Raw genomic sequence first — 24,769 nt, 5'->3', positions numbered from 1 at the left:
ATCTTCTGCTTTGTCATCGCAATGCAAGACCATTGGTACATAGACTTGAATGATTTTCCTGAAATATTTTTGTTTATTTTTAGAGCAAGTCTTGCTATCCTGTTTGGTATTCCCTTTGAATCTGTAATAATAATTATTTTAATTTTTTTTCCTTCACAATACACCTCAATTTTCTCTCTGGTCTCTTCTTATGAAGTAAATCACATGATCTTGATATATTTGCCCCCCCCCCCCCCCCCACTCTGCACGTGCATTTCATATAGTTCCCTTCCACTCCCTAATAAGCTATCTTCAGATCCTAAAGTTCTGCAATTTGTTGCCTCTACAAAAATAGCAGCAGAAGTAAACTGATTGCCAAGGTCTCTGTTCTTTCCTCTTTATCCTGAAATCGAACATCTAGATGTGGGCACAGAACTATCTGAGAATGCCTTGTGACCTCAAGCTGTCATCTAGGTTCCCTTAGTCTACTGCTTCTAATGTTCTTTCCACAAGGTCAGAATGCTGACATCCCAGGAAGTTTTGGGAGGTAGTATTACCTCTGAAAAACACACCCATGGTACAATAATCTTCTGGGGCCCAAAGAGTTTGGAGAAACACCTGTTGTTGTTGTTGTGGTCTTCAGTCCTGAGACTGGTTTGATGCAGCTCTCCATGCTACTCTATCCTGTGCAAGCTTCTTCATCTCCCAGTACCTACTGCAACCTACATCCTTCTGAATCTGCTTAGTGTATTCATCTCTTGGTCTCCCTCTACGATTTTTACCCTCCATGCTGCCCTCCAATGCTAAATTTGTGATCCCTTGATGCCTCAAAACATGCCCTACCAACCGATCCCTTCTTCTAGTCAAGTTGTGCCACAAACTTCTCTTCTCCCCAATCCTATTCAATACCTCCTCATTAGTTACGTGAACTACCAACCTTATCTTCAGCATTCTTCTGTAGCACCACATTTCGAAAGCTTCTATTCTCTTCTTGTCATAACTAGTTATCGTCCATGTTTCACTTCCATACATGGCTACACTCCATACAAATACTTTCAGAAACGACTTCCTGGCACTTAAATCTATACTCGATGTTAACAAATTTCTCTTCTTCAGAAACGATTTCCTTGCCATTGCCAGTCTACATTTTATATCCTCTCTACTTCGACCATCATCAGTTATTTTACTCCCTAAATAGCAAAACTCCTTTACTACTTTAAGTGTCTCATTTCCTAATCTAATTCCCTCAGCATCACCCGATTTAATTTGACTACATTCCATTATCCTCGTTTTGCTTTTGTTGATGTTCATCTTATATCCTCCTTTCAAGACACTGTCCATTCTGTTCAACTGCTCTTCCAAGTCCTTTGCTGTCTCTGACAGAATTACAATGTCATCGGCGAACCTCAAAGTTTTTACTTCTTCTCCATGAATTTTAATACCTACTCTGAATTTTTCTTTTGTTTCCTTTACTGCTTGCTCAATATACAGATTGAATAACTTCGGGGAGAGGCTACAACCCTGTCTCACTCCTTTCCCAACCACTGCTTCCCTTTCATGCCCCTCGACTCTTATAGCTGCCATCTGATTTCTGTACAAATTGTAAATAGCCTTTCGCTCCCTGTATTTTATACCTACCACCTTCAGAATTTGAAAGAGAGTGTTCCAGTTAACATTGTCAAAAGCTTTCTCTAAGTCTACAAATGCTAGAAACATAGGTTTGCCTTTTCTTAATCTTTCTTCTAAGATAAGTCGTAAGGTTAGTATTGCCTCACGTGTTCCAACATTTCTACGGAATCCAAACTGATCTTCCCTGAGGTTCGCTTCTACCAGTTTTCCCATTCGTCTGTAAAGCAGTAAACACCTAAGCAGTGCTAAATCTCAGGAGCTCTATGCCCACAGCAATTTAATCTTAGGCCCACGGGCTCCTGATTCTCACTGCCTGTAATCAACCAGCCTATGTACTTCAGTGATGTGCACGTAAGAGGGCAGACGTGTGATGGTTTCTGTTCAGAGACGGGAAGAGAATACTTTGCAGTGTCCCTAGTGTGTTCTCTGTGCTTGTCCCTTACTACACATTCCACCCATTGCTTTGCCCAGTAACTGGCAATACTGGGGTTAGTGCACACTCCTTTGTGTGGCTCCTGCTTATAAGATGAAGGAGAAAAGCAAGTTACAATCTGTTTCAGAAATACGCAATCAATTTGAAAACCATCATCATCAATTTTGGAACAAGATTCTTTGAGCAGTGCCGGCATTTCTCCACCAATCAAACTGTCCTCCATTTTATAACTACAGAAGTACACTGAAACAACTAATATGTAGGAACTGATCATGCCTGCTATATGTTTTTCAAGTCGTATAGGGGGCACGAACAACCATCTAGTGGCTCTCTGAAGCATTGAAAAAGTGAACAACTGACTTCAAGCTGGGAAAGAATTCATCATGAAGTAACAATCATGAAAGCCGCACTCTGATATTTTTCTAGCACTGACTGTTAGGGAAATCACAATGCACCCATAATTTCTATGGGCAGCAACTGGAATGTGTTAATACATCAGGCATGCACTATTCACAGGAAGTGGTACTAGGACAACAAAGTATGTGTAGCATGCACATTTAGATTTCTTATGGTACAGAGAAAACCCACACCACAGGCCCAGTAAGATACTTCATAACTTCAGGCAGGGCAAAATACTATCACCATTAATCAAAGAGAGTAGAATTAAAAAAGGCAGATCATTAAAAAGAAATGTAATATAGTAGAGATTACCCGCAAGAGTGTCTATGGAAAGGTCCCAGAACTAGTCTCCTAAAAAACAGTAACGGAAGCCACATAGTGCCAGGGACAGAAAGATGGCTGAAACCATTTGTTGATAGGAATGAAATTCTAAATTCACACTGAAGGGGAAGATAGGTTGAATACCAGTGGTGGAGGCGTGTTTATAGCCATAAAAAAATGTGAAAATATCTAGTGAGGTTTGTACAGACTCTGAATGCAAAATAATTTGGGCAAAGGTAAGTTAACGGTGGATCGAACAGGGTCACCGAATGCTTTTATGCTCTTGCCTCAGGAGCAATAGTGGCGGAACATTTGTGGGGAAACTTGCAGAATATTTCGTGTGAATCAGGGAATCATGTGCAACTGTTCTAAAAGACTTATCTGAAACTTACCTACAGCAACTTAACAAAGAAACAACTCACAGGGCAGCGTATTAGATCTCCTGGTCATGAAAATCACCATAGGATAGAAAAGCAACCGAAATTACTCAAAACCAGGAGAGATTGTAGTACGTGATAGGGTGCCAATACGATTGTACACAGAATATGGAAAAGAACTTGCTTCTTTTGTAGGTACAGTGTACTGCAGGTCGCTGGAGGAGCGAAACTTTCCTAATGATTGCAAAAAAGTGTAGTTCATTACCATTTTCAAGAAGATTGTCAAACAGATGCATAAAACTGAAGGTCAATATATCTGATGTCGGTCTGTCGCAAAATTTTGTAACATTCTTGATCTTGGTGTTCATGATATTTCTGGAGAGTGAAAATCTTCTCGTTGGAATCAAAACAGGTTCTGAAAACGACTGCATGAAGCCCAGATTGCTCCGTTTCTACACAAGACCCAGAAAGAAGTAGATCAGCACCTAGGTTGATGCCATGTTTCTTGACTTCCAGAAGGCTTTCAATACAGTTACGCACTACCACCTAATGAGTAAAATACCAGACCATCTGTGTTACTGGATTAAAGAGTTTCTAAAATAGGACACAGCATGTCACTCTCAACAGGGAGAAATCTTGAGAGGTAAAAGTAACTCCAGGCATACCACAAGGGAGTGTAATTGGACCACAACTTTTCATGAAATAAACAAATGATCAAGAAGATAATACTGGAAGTTCAAAAAGTTTTCACAGATGATGCTGTTGTACACAGAAAAGTCACAGAAAACCGCAGCGAAATGCAGGAAGACCAGCAGATGATTGATGCTTGTTGTAGGGATTGACAATTAACCCTCAACATTGAGATATGTAACATACTATATCATATTGAAATGTTCATAATTTGCCATATATTTTATCTTTGTCAGAGATTTAGATACTGTACACAGACACTTGATGCACTCAATCTGAATTGTTGTAGTCTTCGGATATGACTCACTGGTTGCTAAGAACTCTTATAAAACTCATCAAAGTCATATTAAATTCCCATTTCTGTTCTTGCTTTCTCCCTTGGCTAATGGACATTGAAGGCATGTATTAAGTCAGAGATAAAATAAAAATTGATCTTACACATTATATCACCGCACTGTTTATTCATTACGTACCTTCACTCATTGAAATACATTCATCAGAGACAAAGCAATATTACGTGCCGGTGAAGAGAAAGATTCAAAACTGATGTGTAGTGTGCTACAATGTGCATTGTTGTCTGCAAAGGCAATTACTAGAGACAATATACGCTCAGTTTAAATCGGTAATAGAAAGAACATGTAGTTTTCGTGATCTATTTCAGAGAATATTTTTCACAATAACTTAGGAATAAATTATTTTACGTTCTGCCATGAACCATGCCATATAGGACAGGCAGTTATATTAACTGTTACTTTTGACTGTTAATACATACGCACTTTACAGTATTGCACATAAACAGGCAGAAAGGCCCATTATTGTATGATTACACAATTGCAGAACAATCACCAGAAGCAATTACTTCCATAAAATATCTAGAAGTACGTGCATGGAGTGATTTGAAGTGGAAAGACCACGTAAAATCAGTCACCAAAAAGACAGACGACAAACGGATTCATTAGAAGAATCCACAGGAAATGCGGTCCATTCACGAGGGAAGTAGCTTGCAAAAACCTTTGTTCAACCAATACTTGAATATTGCTTGTCAGTCTGGATCCACAGGAGATACGACTCACAAAGGAAAGAAAGAAGAGATGCAAAGAAGAGGAACAGCACGTTTTGTTACAGGTTCCTTTACTTCTTACAAAAGCGTCAGAGATGCTCAGCCAATTCCAGCAGCAGACGTTGCAAGAGAAGCACTCTGCATCATCACGTGGTTTACTGTTAAAGTACCAACACCGTATGTTTCTAGAATAGCTGACCAATATATCACTTCTTCCTTCCTATATACACTATGTGATCAAAAGTATCCGGACACCTGGCTAAAAATGACTTACAAGTTCGTGGCACCCTCCATTGGTAATGACGAAATTCAATATGGAGTTGGTCCACCCTTTACCTTGATGACAGCATCCACTCTCGCAGGCATATGTTTAGTCAGGTGCTGGAAGGTTTCTTGGGGAATGGTAGCCCATTCTAAATGGAGTGCTGCATAGAGGAGAGGTATTGATGTCGGTCGATGAGGCCTGACATGAAGTCGGCGTTCCAAAACATTCCAAAGGTGTTCTATAGGATTCTGGTCAGGAACATTCCAAAGGTGTTCTATAGGATTCTGGTCAGGACTTTGTGCAGGCCAGTCCATTACAGGGATATTATTGTCATGTAACCACTCTGTCACAAGCCGTGCATTATAAACAGGTTCTTGATCATGTTGAAAGATGCAATCCCCATCCCTGAATTGCTCTTCAACAGTGGGAACCAAGCAGGTGCTTAAAACATCAATGTAGGCCTGTGCTGTGATAGTGCCACGCAAAACAACAAGGGGCGCAAGCCTCCTCCATGAAAAACACAACCACATTATAACACCACCGCCTCTTAATTTTACTGTTGGCACTACACATGCTGGCACATGATGTTCACCGGGCAGTCACCATACCCACACCCTGCCATCGGATCGCCACACTGTATACCGTGATTCGTCACTCCACACAACATTTTTCCACTGTTCAGTCGCCCAATGTTTACGCTCCTTACGCCAAGTGAGGCATCGTCTGGCATTTACTGGCATGATGTGTGGCTTATGAGCAGCCACTCGACCATGAAATCCAAGTCTTCCCACCTCCCGCCTAACTGTCATGGTATTTGCAGTGGATCCTGATGCAGTTTGGAATTCCTGTGTAATGGTCTGGATAGATGTCTGCCTATTACACATTATGACTCTCTTCAACTGTCGGCAGTCTCTGTCAGATAATAGACAAGGTTGGCCTGTACACTTTTGTGCCGTACGTGTCCCCTCATGTTTCCACTTCACTATCACACCGGAAACAATGGACCTATGGATGTTTCGGAGTGTGGAAATCTCACGTACGGACGTATGACACAAGTGACACCCCATCCCCCGACCACGTTTGAAGTCCACAATTTCCGTGGAGCACCCCTTCTGCTCTCTCACAATATCTAATGACTACTGAGGTCACTGATGTGGAGTACCTGGTAGTAGGTGGCAGCACAATTCACCTAATATGAAAAACATATGCTTCTGGTGGTGACCGGGTACTTTTGATCACACAGTGTATATCTCGTATATATTAGATATTTGAGGTCACACTGAGGCTTACCAGCAATAATTCATCACATGACCCATTTGCAACTGAAACAGGGGGAGGGAGAAGTGGCAATGGACACAAAGCATCCTCCATCACCTGCAATAAAGTGGTTTGCAAATATAGATGTAAATATAATTATGATCTCTTATCTCAGCTCTCTGTACGTCACTTTTTACGCCAATTTAATCATTTCAGATTCTAATGTTGTGAAGTCTTTAGTGCACCTGGGAATGACCCAATCCCAAAGCCACTGATGCTGGGACACAGAAAGATGTATCAGGGAACATGTTATTGAGAATGGCCACCACGGGCTATGCATTATTGCTGTCAGTAGCATGTATAGTAACAGTTTACAGTTCCCCTGAGCAAAAAGATTTCCATCTCACAAGAATTTAAAGCCCATTATTTCCCCTGAGAAAAGGCTAATTTGATTCTATACTAAAAGCTTTTTTTCAACTGCCTAAGAAGTTTTACATAGATACTACAACTAGTACAATATTTTCATAAGGCTATAAATTCACCAAAACTGATTAAGAATATGCTATCTCAAGATCAACCCAGTGAAGGATGCCGAAATATTTGCCACTGGCCTTTGATTACACATATGCAATGTAAAAAATGTATTATGATAATATAATTAAACGTTTCCCAGAGACATTTAAGTCTCTTATTATTATCTACGATAATGATCGAAGCAGACAAAATGAATTAAAATTTGTGCTGCGGCCAGGACTCAAACCTGGGTCTTCTTGCTTGCTAGGCAGAAATGTTAACCATTACACCACCACATTTAATTATAAGATCATAAGATCACCAATGGTACAAGCACATGCCATTACGTCCAATGCTGGGGTGCTTGCCAATATCGGAGAGCCCTGGCAGTAGTGACAATATGTAAGGGAAAAATGAATTGAAGTTTGCGTTGGGGAGGGCACTCAGTTAGGTAGTTCATGCAGCAATGTTGATCATCGTACTGCGGTGGTTTAATGGTTAGCATTTCTGCCTAGCAAGCAAGAAGACCCGGGTTTGAGTCCCGGCTGCAGCACAAATTTTAATTCACTTCGTCTGCTTTGATTATTATGATAATGTTGGAGAACACTGCTATATTACCAATACATATCAGCAGCTTATTTGTGAAAATGTGCAAAAAGACAATATGGTTAAAGTTTTGACAGGCATTTTGGTAGAAATTTAGATATCATGCTCCTGTTGATGAGCAAATCTGGATAGTTTATGACCAAGTGATGCAAAGAGAAATCAGATTTTTATTTTGGTACTGGTGAAAACAGTCTTCTGAATTAATTTTAATTACAATGTAGTAACATCAAGCACTTTTATATATAATGTCTTCATACACATTTCCTTTACCTGTTTTAAAATCGACACTACAAACATGACTTTCAGCATGTACTGTAGAGAATTTTCACATTTTGTACTCTTCTTTATGTAGCCTAAATTGCCACAATTCGAATTATTCTCTTTCTTAGATTTTACTATCTTTTCCCCAATGACTGCCACCTTTCTGTTTTTAGTCTTTAGTATTCATTATAATAATCTGAATTACCGAATTTACTCAAATCTAAGCCGCACTCGAATCTAAGACACACCTGAAAAAATGAGACTCGAAATCAAGGAAAAAACAATTTCCCGAATCTAAGCCGCACGTGAAATGTGAGACTCAAAATTCAAGAGGAGAGAAAAGTTTTAGGCCGCACCTCCAAACCGGAACAAAGTTGGTCCATTGTAATATGAGAGACAATTTAGGTCGAATGAATGACGATACAGCTACAGTAGTTTGGTTCGAGTCGTTAGCTTAGCAGTTAAGCTTTACCAGGTAGCCATTGCTATGCGTCAGGTGCTCCGTCCGTATTTATACGGGTACCCTTCCTTTTTTGCGTACTTCGTCTGGTTGGAATTGATTGCTTATTTTTCTTTGATCTGTTAAGTGATGTTCTCTTTGTTATAGGTGTTTACGTCACTCTAAGCTGAAAATGCATTACTGTACTGTGTCATGCATTGTTTGTCGCACTACTGTGTCATGCATTGTTTGTCACATTCTGATAATGAGTGTTTACGACCTGTCGCCGCCCGCTGCATGGCTTGCTTTTGTGCACGCTACCGCCGCTTACAATTAAAAAAAGAGAGAGGAATCTTATCATTAGTGAAACACTGGCAAGAGACTGCTATTTGTTGTTACTTACACTGCTGCTTTCTTTGATACTGATCAACAAGAACCAAATAATAGACAGCGTATGATAGAAGATGTTCTGAATGAGAGTTTAGCGAAAAATTTTCTCCATTTGAAAATCTTTGCGGACGCCTCTTTAATACATTACATTCTGCACTGAAATTAAAGACTCATCTTAGATTTAAAAATCTAGTCAATTGCCGTGCTTCATTTCTGACTGTATCACTATTAGGCATAAGAATAATACGAATATAAACATGACATGATATGTATATTCTTCCGCGTTTGCTGTTGTCTCACTCTAGTTTCACAGTTTATTAGGCAGACAGGATTTAAATGAGTTAGCAGCAAACACGAAAGAATACATGGCAAAATGTTTATATTCGTATTATTTTTATGGTGAAGAGATTACTGCATGCGATTCACAATTCATAAAAGTTCCTATAAGGAACCATCTCTTCTCACAGATAGGAAAAAATTCAGAATGTAGAGTTGGCCATATTGACAAACATCCTAAACAGTCTTGCCAGTCGGATTTTTGTAGTACATTGAAATGCTGCTACATTCGAAGATGGACAATACAGTATTTGTATTTACTTCATTGGATAATGTATGAAAATGCAGTGGTCGAAACTCGAGGGGGAGAAAAAAGCTAGTCTTCCACCTTTTTTTTAAATTTATTTACTGATGCAGAGGGTTTGGTGCCAGTATTTATCTTTGTGCCTCCAAAGCATGCCTGTGTAGCGCTACATATATTCGACGGTAAAAGTTAGCTGTGGCGGCACCTACCAACATTTTTCAGAACGTCCGCTTACTTCGCACTCGATTCTAAGCCGCACACAATTTTTTGGATTACAAAAACCGGAAAAAAGCGCGGCTTAGATTCGAGTAAATACGGTACGACAGATCAGATTTGTACTGGCCACAAAGAGGCAGCAGCAACTAGCTGCAGACTGCTTCATTTAAAACTAGTCAGAGTATCCAGAGGGAACAGTAGCCTCATGTGTGCCAGTTACATGTGTTCGAAAAGGAGTGTACGTGTCCTCTGATGAAGGCATTTGTCCGATACCTGAATACCCTCTCTACTTTGAAATAAACCTGAATACCCTCCAATTTGAAATAACGCATTGCCACCTAATGCCTCCCCTATGCAGTGAGCCTAGCCTAATTCACTTCGTTATTCCATCCTTGATTATCCATTGTTTATAAGCATTATATATCTTATTCTCCTTGGTTGCCTTCTTTCCGTATCCATATCAACTTATGCTATAGCACTATATGTAATACTTGGACATGTTCCGCAGCCTCAAGCCACCACCACGCCACACTTTGACTAGTCTGCCAACAGCAACTGCACAGGCCAGCCACCACAGGCTGCCTGCAGTGGGTCACACAACGTGTGCACACGGCTCAGCATCTGCTGCGCTGTCCTGTCTACTTGAGCACTCCTCCTTACAGGCGCAGTACATCAGGCACTCGCCCTTATAATAAGTTCATATTTACTGTCAGCAGTTGCTTGTATAAGTACCTGGATTGGTTCTATGTTTGTGTCTATGCTCTCAACTGCTGTTCGCTTGTGGATGGAAGAAGAATAAAGTTTTTTTCATAGTGGCCATGGTAGTGTTTGTGTCTTACAATACGTTGCAAATGGCATTGAGTGTGGTTTTCACTTTCGTGTGCTCAGTTTACTTCTTTGCTCCTTCAGTTCTTCTGACCCTGGAGGTAGTGCTCCCATCTCTCCTTGAGCGGAACAGGCTCTTACAATTGCCACCACAAACTTCTCTGCCACATTGCTTATGCAGTCTTCCACACTGCTGATGTACGTGCTGCCTTTCCTCCTTACGACGACCTGGCCAAAGACGGGAGATATACGAAGAACTGTCTTTGGCAACACTTCCTCACTTTTAGTGTCACTGATGCCACCTCGTGATTGTTAAAAAACTACTGGTCAGCCTTCCCTCTACGTTGACTTTAAAGTTTCAGTTAATGCTAAGTCTACCACTGGTATCTACCCTTTACCCTGTCCATACGAGTTATTGGCTAAATTCACTGGGGGCCAGGTTTTGTATGAAGCCTATTTAGAGGCTCCATTAAATGAGGATTGTAAACGGCTCCTTGTAATTAATATGTGCTTCGGCTTGTTCTGGGATGCGTCAACTATCTCTCTGTCATCCTTCTAGCAGGTGTGTTCACAGAAGAGCATTTACGTAACTTACGCGTCTTGTTCAGTCTTATATACTGCAGGGTTGAAATGCAACTTGGCCAAATCACACTTCTTGTGGATGTTGATATTTCTTGGGATGGTGTTCAGCCTTCACGCCATTATGTTGTTGCAGTCACAGCTCTGCCTTGCCCTACAAACGTAAAGGAACTCCAAGTTTTTATAGGTCAAATTGCTTACTATTAAAAATTTATCCTGACTGTGGCTGCATTGACCAATCCCTTCCACGATTTGCTCCATAAGAACATTCCCTTTCAGTGGACGCTGGCCTGCAAGCGTGCATTCACGCCATTGATAGCTAAATCACGTTCTGCTCTGTTTAGCTGCTTTCCATCACGGCCGCCACCTGGTTTTGGCTATGGATGTTTCTCAGGACGCACTCAGGACTGTTCCGCACATCAATATGTTGATGGTTCAGAATGTCCGACAGCTTGTGCACCAAAATTGCTGAACTCCACTCAGCAGCACTATTCACAAGTTGAAAAGGAAGCATTTGCTATTGACTATGCTCTCAAAAGTTTCATGTGTTCTTGTACAGGCATCAGTCCCATCTCATTAGTGGCCACAAGCCATTAGTTTAACTGTTTAATCCTCCTGCTTCGTTGCCCACCAAAGCAGCACACCGCCTCCATTGTTGGGTTTTCTTTCTGCCTTGCTACAACTATGAAATACATTTTTGGACTACTGTGTAATATGCCAATGCCAATGTGCTGTCCCAGCTTCTCACTGGGCAGGACTCTACATTTGATTGGAATGAACTCCTTTGTTTTCATTTAGATGCTGAGGTGCAATGTGCAGTGGAAGGATACTCTCAGATCGCAGCTTAAGTCACTGCAAATCTGGTTTTGCATTAAGTTATTCATGTAATTCAGCAATGTTGGCCAGACAGGCCTCTGGGCAGGGTTTCTAATCTTTTGTCTAACTATTTTGCCCTCTGCAACGCATTTCAGTATCTGACGGTGGTGATCTCTTAGCTATGGACTGGCAGTTATTCATAGTTGTGATCCCACACAGCCTCCAGTGGGATGTGCTTCAGCTGCTACATCAGGAAGATTGGGGAGGGCGAGTCCTTGTGTACCGAGTTACTGGCCTGTCGACTTGTGTTTTGGCCCAGCATTCATGGTGACATTGTGCATGCTGTCACGGCCTGTTCTTAGTATGCCACCCAACAGGCAGCACAGCAGGCTACACTTTTCCGTGGACCAGACTGCAGAGTCCATGGAAAAGCATCCATGCTGATTCTGTGGGATCCTTCCTAAATTCTGCTTGGCTGCTGGTTGTCAACACTTTATAGAAATTTCCATGCGTTAGCCACTCCGATGTCAGCCTTGGTTATGGTTCAGGACCCCTCGAAAAGTTTGTCTATTGAAGGATTGCCTTGCACGCTTGTGACAGATAACGGTACACAGTTTGTATTTCACGCCTTCCCCCCATGTACTCAAAGGCATTCGCCATGTGACTGCTTCTCCTTTTCACCCACAATCTAACGATGAAGCAGACATTTCATACACATGTTCAAGATTCAAATGCAGAAGTACGTTGTTGACTCCTTCACGGATGACACCTTGACATGCTTCTCGAGTTCCTATACGTTTATGCTGATGACAGACTGGAGTCTGGCTGAGATACTCCACAGCCGCCAACCTCGCACTCTCCTGCATCTGCTCATGCCACTCCACTGATGTCCGTAGGCAGGGTCCTCATCTTGGTTTGTTCTTGGCTCTACTGTCTGTGCTCAAGTGTTTGGCCACCAACTGAAGTGGATTCCATCCATGGTCCACAGCTGCCACAGCTGCTGTCTCTGTATGGTACACACCAGTGAAGGAGTGGTGGCACGCCACTATGACCAGCTGCACCCTCACACAACAGGGAGAGTCATGGGTTCGTAGCTGTCGCCTCCTCCCACAGCACCTGTCCCAGCTTCTATGGACATCCCTGCTGCAAGGGAAGACGCATTAAGCGTAAAGGGCCCTGGTGTAGCCAGCACCAGTTGCAGTGCATCACTGCAACTGGTGATTCTGCTGCTGGCTACGCCAGTGCCTTCGGGCCCTTCAACATCTGTGTACCCAGAGCAGTGTGCGAAGGTGTCACGTAACACAAACATTATTCCAAAATATCTACTGAATGATACAGTGGTAATACTATGACTAATTACAGGTCATGATTGTCTTCCTATAACTCCAATGTGTAATCACAAAGAAGTCACTTTTATGAAGTGGAAATGTCTGCTAATGTGTAAAAAATTACAATAGTACAAAACTTCTTGAGTATTGTGTTGACAATCTCAAAAAAATAAAATTGCTGCATAAAAATGTTACAAGCATTAAACAAAAAATAAAGTTTTGGTCTAGTTTAGTTTACAGAATTATTTGTTAATCTTTAGCAAATTATGGAATAAAGCAAAAGTATAACCTTTGCTATGGGAACCTTACTTGTTTATGTTAAAAGCACTCCAGATTTAAATTTTCTGTAATGAGATAAAAGCTTACCTATAGTACTTCAGTTTCAAATCTTGTGTGCCTTCATCATCAAAGAATTTTGTGTTAATTTTCTTTGATATAATCTGTGTTCTTATATAATCCTTTTTGGCCAGGCATAAACGCATCTGCTCCAGAATAAGTTCTACCTACAGGTAAAAACCGTAAGAAACTAATTAATTGCTTTAAAAGTGCTTATTTTTAGAAGCAATATAAATTCAACTCAGATCATGATGACCCTTACAACAAAAGTTTACACCACATTTTAAAACTTTTTTTTTTATAATGCAACAAGATATCAGAAGCACTGGAGACTTTAAGAAACATGATTTTTCTCCTAGGCAAATGGAAGAGAAAACCCTGATACCACCCCCCTCTGGAAGTGAGTAGGCAATGCCTGCACAGATATTCTACAAATGTCCAACAATGCAAGGTCTGAGTATCCCACAGAAAAGGAGACTTCTTCCATCCAAATGGCCAACAGGCTTTCAGAGGACTTAGTAGTGAGAGGATGGTGGACACACTCATGCTCCTAGAACTAGAAACCATTCCTAAAGGTGGATGCTTCTACTGAGGTCATTGACACACCAGATACATGATATGGACAGTAAAAATCTGAGTAAGTTGTGTCACTCAATGAAAGAGTGCTAGGAATGATGACACTGAGCACCCCAGCATAAGCAGATTGTCCAAGTTCACATGCCAATATCCAGTACAGACGAAAAGGAAATAGATTAAATATATGAACAAAAACGTGTAAATCTACATACATAAAATGGAAATGGACATGAACAAACTATAAAGGTAGGAAACTTGAATAGCATAGTAGGGAAAGATAAAGAATTTAGTTGGTAAATGCAAGAAAAGAAACAAAATTGGTGAAAACTAACAGCCTTCTATGAGCAATTTGACCTCCGGATTTCTAATTCTTGGTATATGAACCATCACTGAAGAATGTGTATATGGAAACCTCACAGTGATAACACAATACCAGATATATTTTGTTAATCAACCACATATTCAAAAATAGTATCAAAACAGGAAAAATGTTCCTGAGAACAGATGTGGACTCAGAGCAAAATTTAATGATGCAGGCACATACAACAAAGCTGAAGTACATTAAAAGAAGCAACCGCTACTCTCAAACTCCAGAAAAACTGGAAAATTCGGCATAAATGTGTCAGAAGAAAATTCTAGAAGAAGAGACCAGAGAAGTAAAGGAGGAAAAGAATAGGAAAGAATGGACATCATGAAGTAAGTTGTATAAAATTAATAAAAAGAGGAAAGTATACAGGCTGAAAAAGAAAGTAATAAGATTAACTGATCAGACCAGCAAGGAATGAATGAGGACTTTGTGCAAGGACACTGAAGAAGTGGAAAATTAATGGAAATGTATACAGTAGTTGAGTACCTAACAAACAAAGCTTCAAGAAAAGTCAGCAAAGAGAACTTACTCAACAAAAAATGCAAGGCTGAAGCTTGTGTACAAGAGAACAAGCGAGTACTGAAGGTATATGTTGAAGAATTATATGCAACGAAAGCATATCATACACCACCACTGAGCAGGAATTGCAATGTAAGGAAACAAATAGTGGCTGACATAACACGATGGGAATGGCAAAAGCCATTCAGAAACTGAAGTAGAGGAAAACAATGAACTGTGGCGAAGTACCAAAAAAATGAAATGATCGTATGGCACTGTTAGCCGGGAGGCCCCATCTGGGGAAGTTAGGTCGCCAAGTGCAAGTCTTATTTCAGTCGACGCCACATTGGGTGACTTGTGTGCCAGTGATAAGGATGAAATGATGATGACAACACAACACCCACCCAGTCCACGAATGGAGAAAATCTCCAAGCCAGCCAGGAATTGAACCCACGTCCGCTGCATGGGAGGCAAGCATGTTACCATTCAGCTAAGCAGGCGGACAGTGAAGTACCAGTTGAAACTCTAAAGGCCTTGGGAAATGGAGCAGTATTTAAGTAGACTGACAAATTTTATCCAAACGATATGTGACAAGAGCAATTGACTTCAAGATTTAGTTGAAGCCATTCACATACTTTTACCCTAGAAAAACAATGCCAAAGAATAAAGATTATAGGACAATTAATTACACGTGAACAATTGAAAAGGCAGTGTACGTGCTTGTACTCAGAAGTTTTCATAGAAAAATTAAGGACAACATGGTGGACAACCCATTCAGATTCAAGAAAGGAACATCAGATGCTATGAATGGCACATGATGCTGAAGTAATCAGGAACACATTCATATTCATCTGTTTGACAGGCTGAGAAAAAGCTTTGGACAGATTTGACTGGACTAACCTCCTGAAGAGTTTGAAAGACATTCATGTATAATGAAAGGGCAAAAGGCTAATAAAGGAACTGAACACAAGACATGAGTTGGTAGTAAGTACTGACGATGAGGAAACAAATGAGATGGGCCCTGGAAGAGGTGTTAAGAAAAGGGTATTGGCCATCAACACTTTTCAACATTCATGGTAAGAAACATACGGCCAACGCAGTACAAGAAGCGACAGAAATGACAGAAGAGGAATAATACCAGAAGAGTAGGGAGTGAGGATAAAAATAAGAACAACCAAAGATATAAGAATCAATAAACATGAAGTTTCCATCAAAACATCATTGGAAGGAAAGACCTTGGATCACGCAAAATCTTTTAGGTACTTAGAAGTCAGGTGACAGAAAATGCATGCTGTTTGAGGAAAATAAAAAGCAGGCTATCTATGGCTAAAATAGTACATAACTGAGGGGAAAGGAGATCACTTACCAAATAGCAGCAAAGTGTTCAGTCATTGACAGGCACACAACTTGCTAGCTTTCAGAATAAAAAATTCTTTGTGGTGCTAGGGACAATGTGTGCATGCCCCCCCCCCCCCCACCCACCACACACACACACACACACACACACACACACACACACACACACACACACACACTTGTCCCTATGTTGTATTGCATGTATACACAAGCCAGTATAATGTAGGGGTTAGGGGCAAAAGGGCAAAAGTAGGAGCGAGCGAGTGTGTGTGTGTGTGTGTGTGTGTGTGTGTGTGTGTGTGTGTGTGTTGTTTAGGGGGGGGAGGGAGGGGGAGGGGGCCGTGGCTGCTATTCAGTGAGTGGTCTCTTTTACTACTAAATTATTTACATTCTACCACAACTTTCCTATTATATTTTCAGAGTGAAAAACAAGAATGACTACACCAGGCACGGCATTCACCTATTTATGCAAGGAAACAAGGAAAATAGAAGCTGTGCAGGCATTTACAGAATATAGTCAAGATCAGAGGGTCTGAGCCTGCACCACCTATTGTTTATTGTGAGGACAGAGGAATGGCTGGGATTTCCTGCTAAGACAGTACCACCAGCAGCAGGGACTGAGGTCACAGCACAAAATAAGTTCAAATATCTATTGAAATCAGTCAGAACTCGATGCCGCCTACTTCACAGGGAGCAGAACTATCTGCATCAGCTGGAGGTGACTGATATTTCATAGACCAACCAGCACCCAGAATCATCAGGAACTGAGTCAGAATCACGTGTACAAAGCTGCCTAGCAACAGAGGAGGAGATACAGTGCAAAAGCACAAGATACAAGATGCCTATGTAACAGGATTTTTTACACATATACTCAGGAAAAAGGTGAAACGGTATGTACGAATACAAAGGTACATGTTTCTGAATCTCACATCAAACTATTTAGTATGCTGTGAGGAAAGCAGAAGAGAGATAAGTGCTTATTGGTTTTGAGGCACACAATGTTTTAATTATCACAGAGCATGGTCTGACACACAACAGATTAAGAGCTTACAATGTAATTGGTTTTCAAGGAATTGAATCTTTCAATAAAATGAAACATAAAAGGAGGCGAGGTTGCTATATTCATTAAAAATGAGATACGGGATAACTTTCCAGGGGTGGTTGCGAAGAGTACAGAGAGGTTTTTTTTTTTTTTTTTTTTTTGTAGGCTAAGTTACATCTTCAGGCAGCTCTGTCGATAGTTTTCCGAGAGAGATAGATGCCTTTCTTGTAAATGTGGTGAGGGATTTCCAATACATTATAATGGTAGGAGATACAAATATTAACACATCAAAGTAAATTCTTATATTTAGGCACTTCTGTGATGTACACAGCACTCTCAATTCAAAACTAAAAGTAAATTGCCCTATTTGATAACGATACTTGCAAGTCATTGATAGAACATGTTATTACAAACATATCAAAGAACATGATTTATGCACAAGTTACAGACACTGCAATGCCAGACCAGTACAGACTACTAATAGATAATTGCACTACAGGGCAGGGTTATGATATTTTTGTGGAACTAAGATTGACAAATATATCAAATATGAATTTGCTAAATAAAATGCTTGAAACATAAATCTGGTCAGACATTTACACTTCTTGTTTCTCAGCACAGAGATGGGACGCAGATTATCACCCATGTTTCACTTCCAGACACACACCATAGAAATACTTTCCGGAAAGACTTCCCGACACTTAAATCTGTATGTGATTTTAACAAATTTCTTTCCTTCAAAAATGCTTTTCTTGCCATTTCCAGTCTGCCGGCCGGTGTGGCCAAGCGGTTAAAGGCGCTACAGTCTGGAACCGCGTGGCCGCTACGGTCGCAGGTTCGAATCCTGCCTCGGGCATGGATGTGTGTGATGTCCTTAGGTTAGTTAGGTTTAAGTAGTTCTAAGTTCTAGGGGACTGATGACCTTAGCAGTTAAGTCCCATAGTGCTCAGAGCCATTTCCAGTCTCCATTTTATATCCTCCCTACTCTGTCCATCATCAGTTATTTTGCTGCCCAAACAGCAAAACTCATCTACTACTTTAAGTGTCTCATTTCCTAATCTAATTCCCTCAGCATCATCTAATTTAATTCGACTACATTCCATTATCCTCGTTTTGCTTTTGTTGATGTTCATCTTATATCCTCCTTTGAAGACACTGCCCTTCCGTTAAACTGCTCTTCCAAGTCCTTCGCTGTCTCTGACAGAAACAAAATGCCAACGATGAACCTCAAAGGTTTTATTTTTTCTACCTCAACTTTAATTCCCAATCCAAATTTTTCTTTGGTTTAGTTTACTGCTTGCTCAATATACAGATTGAATAACATTGGTGATGGGCTACAACACTGCCTCACTCCCTTCTCAACCACTGTTTGCCTTTCAACTCTTGCGACTGTTGTCTGGTTCGGTAAAAGTTGCAATAGCCTTTTGCTCTCTCTATTTTACCCCCACAATCTTTAGAATTTCAAAGAAAGTATTCCAGTCCCACAATAAATAGGAAAAAAAGCAGGAGAACACTGGATTACTCCAGAATTAGAAGTGTCAGAGAGGAACCAACTCTGGTTTATTGTTGATATAAAATAAAATAAAATAAAATTTACTCAAAAAGATGTTGCATATTATTAAGAAAAAGATCTATAAGGATTATTAAGAGATTCAGAATTTAGGTATTTCACTAACACACTTGTACATGTTGTATATGTAAAAAAACACTTTTTGGAACTTAAAATGTTTTTCGCTTTATACTAAAGCATCTTCAGTGGTCACTGTGACATTATTGTTATTTCCTTTTACAATTTTGTTTGGTAGTATCACAAACAGTTCACAAGCTTTACTTACTAATGTAAACAGTGTTAATTCTTATCATTAGTTACAATTTGTTGGTTGTTTACATCATTCTTCCTGTTGTTCCACATGTATGTGCCAAATTTTAGCAGACAGCATTTTCCCTGTACTAAATCTATTCAAGTTTCTGTGGCGCAAAAAACCACTGTCATAATGTCATTTTGTGTGTTTTGTTTAGCTACTGCAGGACATGTTCAATCTTCACCCACAATTAATTCTCCTTTAAAGGCATTACCTACAAACAAATCCAGAGTGCAGCTATGGGCACCCACATGACACAATCCCATGCCAGCCTATTCATGGAGCATCTAGGGAATCCTTTCTAATCACCCAGAATCCCAAACTCCTCATCTGGTTCAGATTCACTGATGACATCTTCATGATCTGGATCAAGGGTGAAGACACCCTAATCACATACCTCCAGAACCTCAACACCTTCTCACCCTTTCGTTTCACCTGGTTCTACTCAACCACCCACAGTCACCCTCCTCAATGTTGACCTCTACCTCAAAGATGACTATATCAGTATCTCTAGCCATGTCAAACTTACCAACCATCAGCAATACCTCCAATTCGACAGCTGCCACCCATTCCATACAAAGAAGTCCATTCCATGCAGCATATGTAGCAACGAGCTTTCCCACTCAAAATATACTGTGGGTGTAACTGAGGCCAGTACAGATTGCAATTACCCTCCCAACCTTGTACAAAAACAGATATCCCATACCTTATCTTTGCAGCACCCGATACCTCTAAGAGCCTCACTGTCTGGCCACAGAGAAGTATTCTCCTTGTGACTCAGCACCACCCAGGACTGGAGCAACTGAATTACTTTCTCAGCCAGGGTTTTGACTACCTCTCGTCGTGCCTGAAATGAGACATGTGCTGCCCACTATCCTCCTTAGTCCTCCGACAGTGGTATTCCGCCGCCCACAGAACTTATACAATATCCTCGTCCATCCCCTACACAACCGCTGCTCCCAACCCCTTGCCTCATGACTCAAATCCCCGTAATAGATCTAGACGCAAGACCTGTCCCATACATCCTCCCACCACCAACTATTCCCATCCTGTCACAAACATCACTTACCCCATCAAAGGTCAGGCTACATGCGAAACCAGTCATGTAATCTACAAGCTAAGCTGCAACCACTGTGCCACATTCTTTGTGCGCATGACAACCAACAAGATGTCCATGTACATGAATGGTCACCAACACACTGTGGCCAAGAAACAAGTGGACCACACTGTTGATGAGCACACCAACCATTATAACATCCTTCATTTCAATTACTGCTTCACAGCCTGAGCCATCTAGATCTTTCCCACTAACACCAGCTTTTCTGAATTGTGCAGGTGGGGACTCTCCCTTCAATATGCCCCATGTTTCCGTAAGTCATCTGGTCTCAACCTTCATTAGTCATTGTCCTTACCCACCTAGCTGCTTCCCTGTTCCCATTCCAGCACTACACAAGTCCTCTATTCCACCAAAGCACCCAGTCTTTTTACTTCTCCCCTCTCCCGCAACCCCCCCCCCCCCCCCCAAATCCCTCTTCCCTGCCCTCTGTAACCTCCCGACTGCTCCTAACTGCCCCACTCTCCACATTGTCCGTACACACTCCCAGCAGCACTTTACCGTCCCCGCCTCCTCCCCACCCCAGCCTCCTCCTTACCCCACCCGGTTGCCTCTACCATGATGCCCTGCTGCATGCAGTATGCCTCCAGCTGCCAGTGACTGTGGTCGTGTGTGTGTGTGTGTGTGTGTGTGTGTGTGTGTGTGTGTGTGTGTGTGTGTGTGTTTGGAGCTAACATGTGTGTATAAATTATTGCTTTACTATGGTACAGTGGTGGATGATGTAGGGTGAGGATAGTGCCTAGATTGGGACGTTATTTTGTGGTTCTAGGACTATGTCTATAGACTATGCTTTATTATTTTAAATAATGTCTGGTTGCTGATCTCTGTCTGGTTGTTTGTTGTGTGTTTCTTCTCTATTATTGCTTTTTGAATTTAGAAGTTCTCTTGTAGGTTAGGAGATGTTTCTTGTTGCTGAACCTGAATATTTTGCATGTCCTTTTGTATTGTGGTAGGGCGTGGTCTTCTTGCTAGAGGTGTTCTGCAAATGCTGAATGGTTGGTGCCATATTTCTAGGCTGTTTTGTGTCCCTTATACCTTTCTCAAAAGTTCTGCCCATCTGTTCTAAGTGTAGAGCATCACAACTTTTCCACTGGAATTGGTAAATTTTTTGTACATGTTAGGGTGACCTTGCTTTATTAAACATTTCTGTATAGAGTTCCTGCTCTAGTATGCTATTTTTATTCCCTGTTTCTTGAGGATGCTCCCAATTCTGCGTGTGTGCTTCCATACGTAACTGTGTACCAGCTTGACTCTAGTGTCCCACCACTACCAAAACAAACAAAAGATGAATACATCCCCCATTAACAAAACTAAACACATGAAATGGTGACATGACAGTGGTTCTTTAATACACTGAAACATTAATATATTTAGCACAGTGAAAGTGCTGTGTGCTGAAATCTAACACATACATGCGAAAGGCAGGAAGAATGATGTAAAAAATAAATAAATAAAAAAAATCTTAAGTAACAATATGAATCACACTGAAACTTTATTGGCAGATTAAAACTGTGTGTCAGACCGAGACTCAAATTCGGGAACTTTGACTTTCATGGCCAAATGCTCTACTGACTGACCTACACATTCATGACTCACAACCCATCCTCACAGCTCTACATCTGCCAGTATGTCATCTCCTACCTTCTAATGTTCACAGAAGTTCTCCTGTCAAACTTGCACTCCTAGAGGAAAGGATATTGTGGACACATGGTTTAACCACAGCCTGGGGGACGTTTCCAGAAAGAATTTTTTCACTTTGCAGCAGAGTCCGCACTAATATGAAACTTTTTTGACAGATTAAAACTCTATGCCGGACTGAGACTCTAACTTGGAACATTTCCCTCCTGCGAAGTATGGAAGGCAGAAGGTGGGGTAATGGTAGAAGTTGAACTGTGAGTAGGGTTTTGAGTCGTACTTGGGTAGCTCAGTCGGTAGGGCACTTGCCCGCGAAACCCTGAGTTCAAGTCTCGGTCCAGCACACAGTTTTAATCTGACAGGAAAGTTTCATATCGTTGCATACTCTGCTGCAGAATGAAAAATCAATTCTGAAGAAATAACACTGTTTACAGTAGTACGTAAAGCATGTGAACTGTTCATGATCCTTGCAAACAACCTTTTAAGAGAAAAAAAACCATGTTACAACGACCACTAAATATGATTTAGAATAAAGCAAAAGGCACATGGCCTTAATAGGGCTTTCACTACAGTTCCAAAAGACAGTATTTAACCTATGCAACTTGTAATTTGTAACTGCAGAAAAAGTGGCAGAAAAACAGAGAAGAAAACTTGTATGAATCTTTTGTAACATCTGACAGTACCACAAAAATTGCTTGGACTTACATAAATTCCAAAAGGAAAGGCTCATCTAGCATCAGGCATGGAAATTTAACTCGAAGAAAGGGTGACAATGATTCTTTGGACCCTCAGGACGTTAGCTCCATTTTCAAACAGCACTATGCAGACACATAGGCAACTGACAGGATACAGCAAAGGTAAAAGTTAAGACTACTGAAATATCAAAATCTGTTTCTTTCCCCAACAGAAGTGTATGAAGTAGCAAATATAATAAATTTTAAAAACTAAGAGCACAGAAGGGCTAGGTGGTACATCATCTAGGATAGTTAAAAACATTATACTCAATATATAACAGGAACACTCATTCTTTTGCTAAACCTAATTTTCAAAGAATGTATTTACCTGAATGCCCAAAAGAGAGTAAGCTAATTCCAATACACTTGTTTTCAATTTTTACTTTTGAAAAAGGTGACTATGAATTTGCATTAAATATTGCTTGAGAAATCGAATAAAGTGCAGTGACACATTCAAAATATTGACTGTGGTTTTTAGTAAATCAAGACAAGAGTTTACAAGTGGTATCAATATTTGAAAGAGGGCCGTAAGACAACAATAAGACGACAAGTGCCTTGGACACTCCGACACATCAGTTACTGATGACAATGTGGAAGTAGTACTGAAAATGGTTCTGGAAAATCACCAGATCACCATCAGAAAAGTTGCTGCTGATGTCAGCATATACTTCGGCTCATGCCAAGCAATTTTCTCAGATGTTTTGGGCATGAAATGTGTAGTAGCAAAGTTTGCTCCAAAATCGATGAATTCCGACCAAAAATGACATCACACAGACATCGCTCAGGAACTGATGAATGAAGTTAACAATGAGCCATAACCTCTTTAACGAAGTTTATAACTGGTGACGAAACATGGTATATGGATATGACATTGACACCAAGGCCCAATCATCCAACTGAAACTGCCTGAAGAGACAAGATTGAAAAAAAATTTGACAAGTTCTCACTGTCTCAATGGGGTAGTGCATCATAAGTTTCTGCCTTATGGACATATGGTCAATAGGGAACACTACTGGAAATTATGCACCATGTGTGTGAAGCAATCTGCAGAACATAACCAGAATTGTGGCATAATCATTCATGGAAATTGCGTCATGTTAACGCTCCCACTCACAACGCAATGCCTGTTCATGACTGTTTGGCCTCAGCTACTGTATTTGGCAGACATAGCCCCCTGAGACTTCTTTCTAACCATAAAAGGACACCATTTTGGATAAAAAACAGAACTGCTCAAGGAACTGAACACCACAATGAAAAGCGAGTTCCAGAGGTGCTTCCATGAATGGAAAAAGTGGTGGCACATGAGAATTGTATCTCACGGAGATTACTTTCAAGTGTACAACGTTCATATTGATGAATAAATGAAGATTTTTTAATGGAAAAACAGTTTTGATCACACCCCATTTAAGGGTGGCAAGAAACTAGACCCATTAAATTAGAGATCAATAACCATTATTTCCGTCTAGTTGAAAATATTGGAAACAGTAATAAAGGACAGTTAAGTTAATGAAGAGAGAAAACAAAAGTGAGGCATAGCATGGTTTTAGGAAACATTGGTCAACTAAGGCAGAGGTGTTACATGGAAAAAAAGTTGTGGTTTATTTCTTGACCTCTCTGAAGATTTTGATTGTGTATGTCATGAGACATTACTGCAGGAACCTCATCTTTATGGAGGAAAGTCTACTAACTTTTAATATTTTGTAACAGAGTGCTGAGATAAAACAAACAGTGGATAACATTGTTCTTGTTCTCAAGGTTGCGTGAAGTAAAATACAAAGTATTTCAGCATCAAGTACTTTGACAGTTATCTTTCATTCTTTACATAAAGGACAAATTTACTGAAGGAGACAAAGTCATTGTGTATGCTGAAGACACTTATCTGATTACTTGCTGTGACATAGCTGATTAATTTCAAAACTGATTGTGAGTATTGAAAAAGCAAACGAATTTTTCAACCGCACCGATCCAGACACATTATAAAAATGGATTTTGTGTGTGTGTGTGTGTGTGTGTGTGTGTGTGTGTGTGTGTGTGTGTGTTATACATCTCCTTCTAAACCGCTGGATTGATTTCAACCAAACTTGCTACACATATACCTTATTGTCATAATGAGAGCACTTACTGACTTGCAACAAAATTTAAACATCATTTCAGACCTTTACAAATTTTTTTTTCTCGTTGAAAACACCTACAAAATGACGTAAGGAAGAAATTTTATAACTTACTTCTGTTCACGCTGTAAAAGTACCAAAAGTGTGATGTTATAATTTATTACTTCTTTACAAC

At 40.5% G+C, this 24,769-nt stretch overlaps 1 protein-coding gene across 1 annotated transcript in view; it reads right to left on the bottom strand.

Annotated features, from left to right (window-relative positions):
• Nucleotides 1–24,769, bottom strand: part of LOC126416202 (26S proteasome non-ATPase regulatory subunit 12) — a 103,534-nt gene that overhangs the window by 69,725 nt on the left and 9,040 nt on the right. The window contains exon 5 of the mRNA XM_050083793.1: nucleotides 13,330–13,466. Within this exon, the coding sequence (XP_049939750.1) occupies nucleotides 13,330–13,466 (137 nt within the window). The remainder of the gene's footprint in view (nucleotides 1–13,329; nucleotides 13,467–24,769) is intronic.

This window comes from Schistocerca serialis, chromosome 8 (genome assembly GCF_023864345.2).
Source record: "Schistocerca serialis cubense isolate TAMUIC-IGC-003099 chromosome 8, iqSchSeri2.2, whole genome shotgun sequence".
Taxonomy (NCBI): Eukaryota; Metazoa; Arthropoda; class Insecta; order Orthoptera; family Acrididae; genus Schistocerca; species Schistocerca serialis.
The sequence above is the reverse complement of the archived record's forward strand: the minus strand, read 5'-3'. Positions and strand labels throughout refer to the sequence as shown.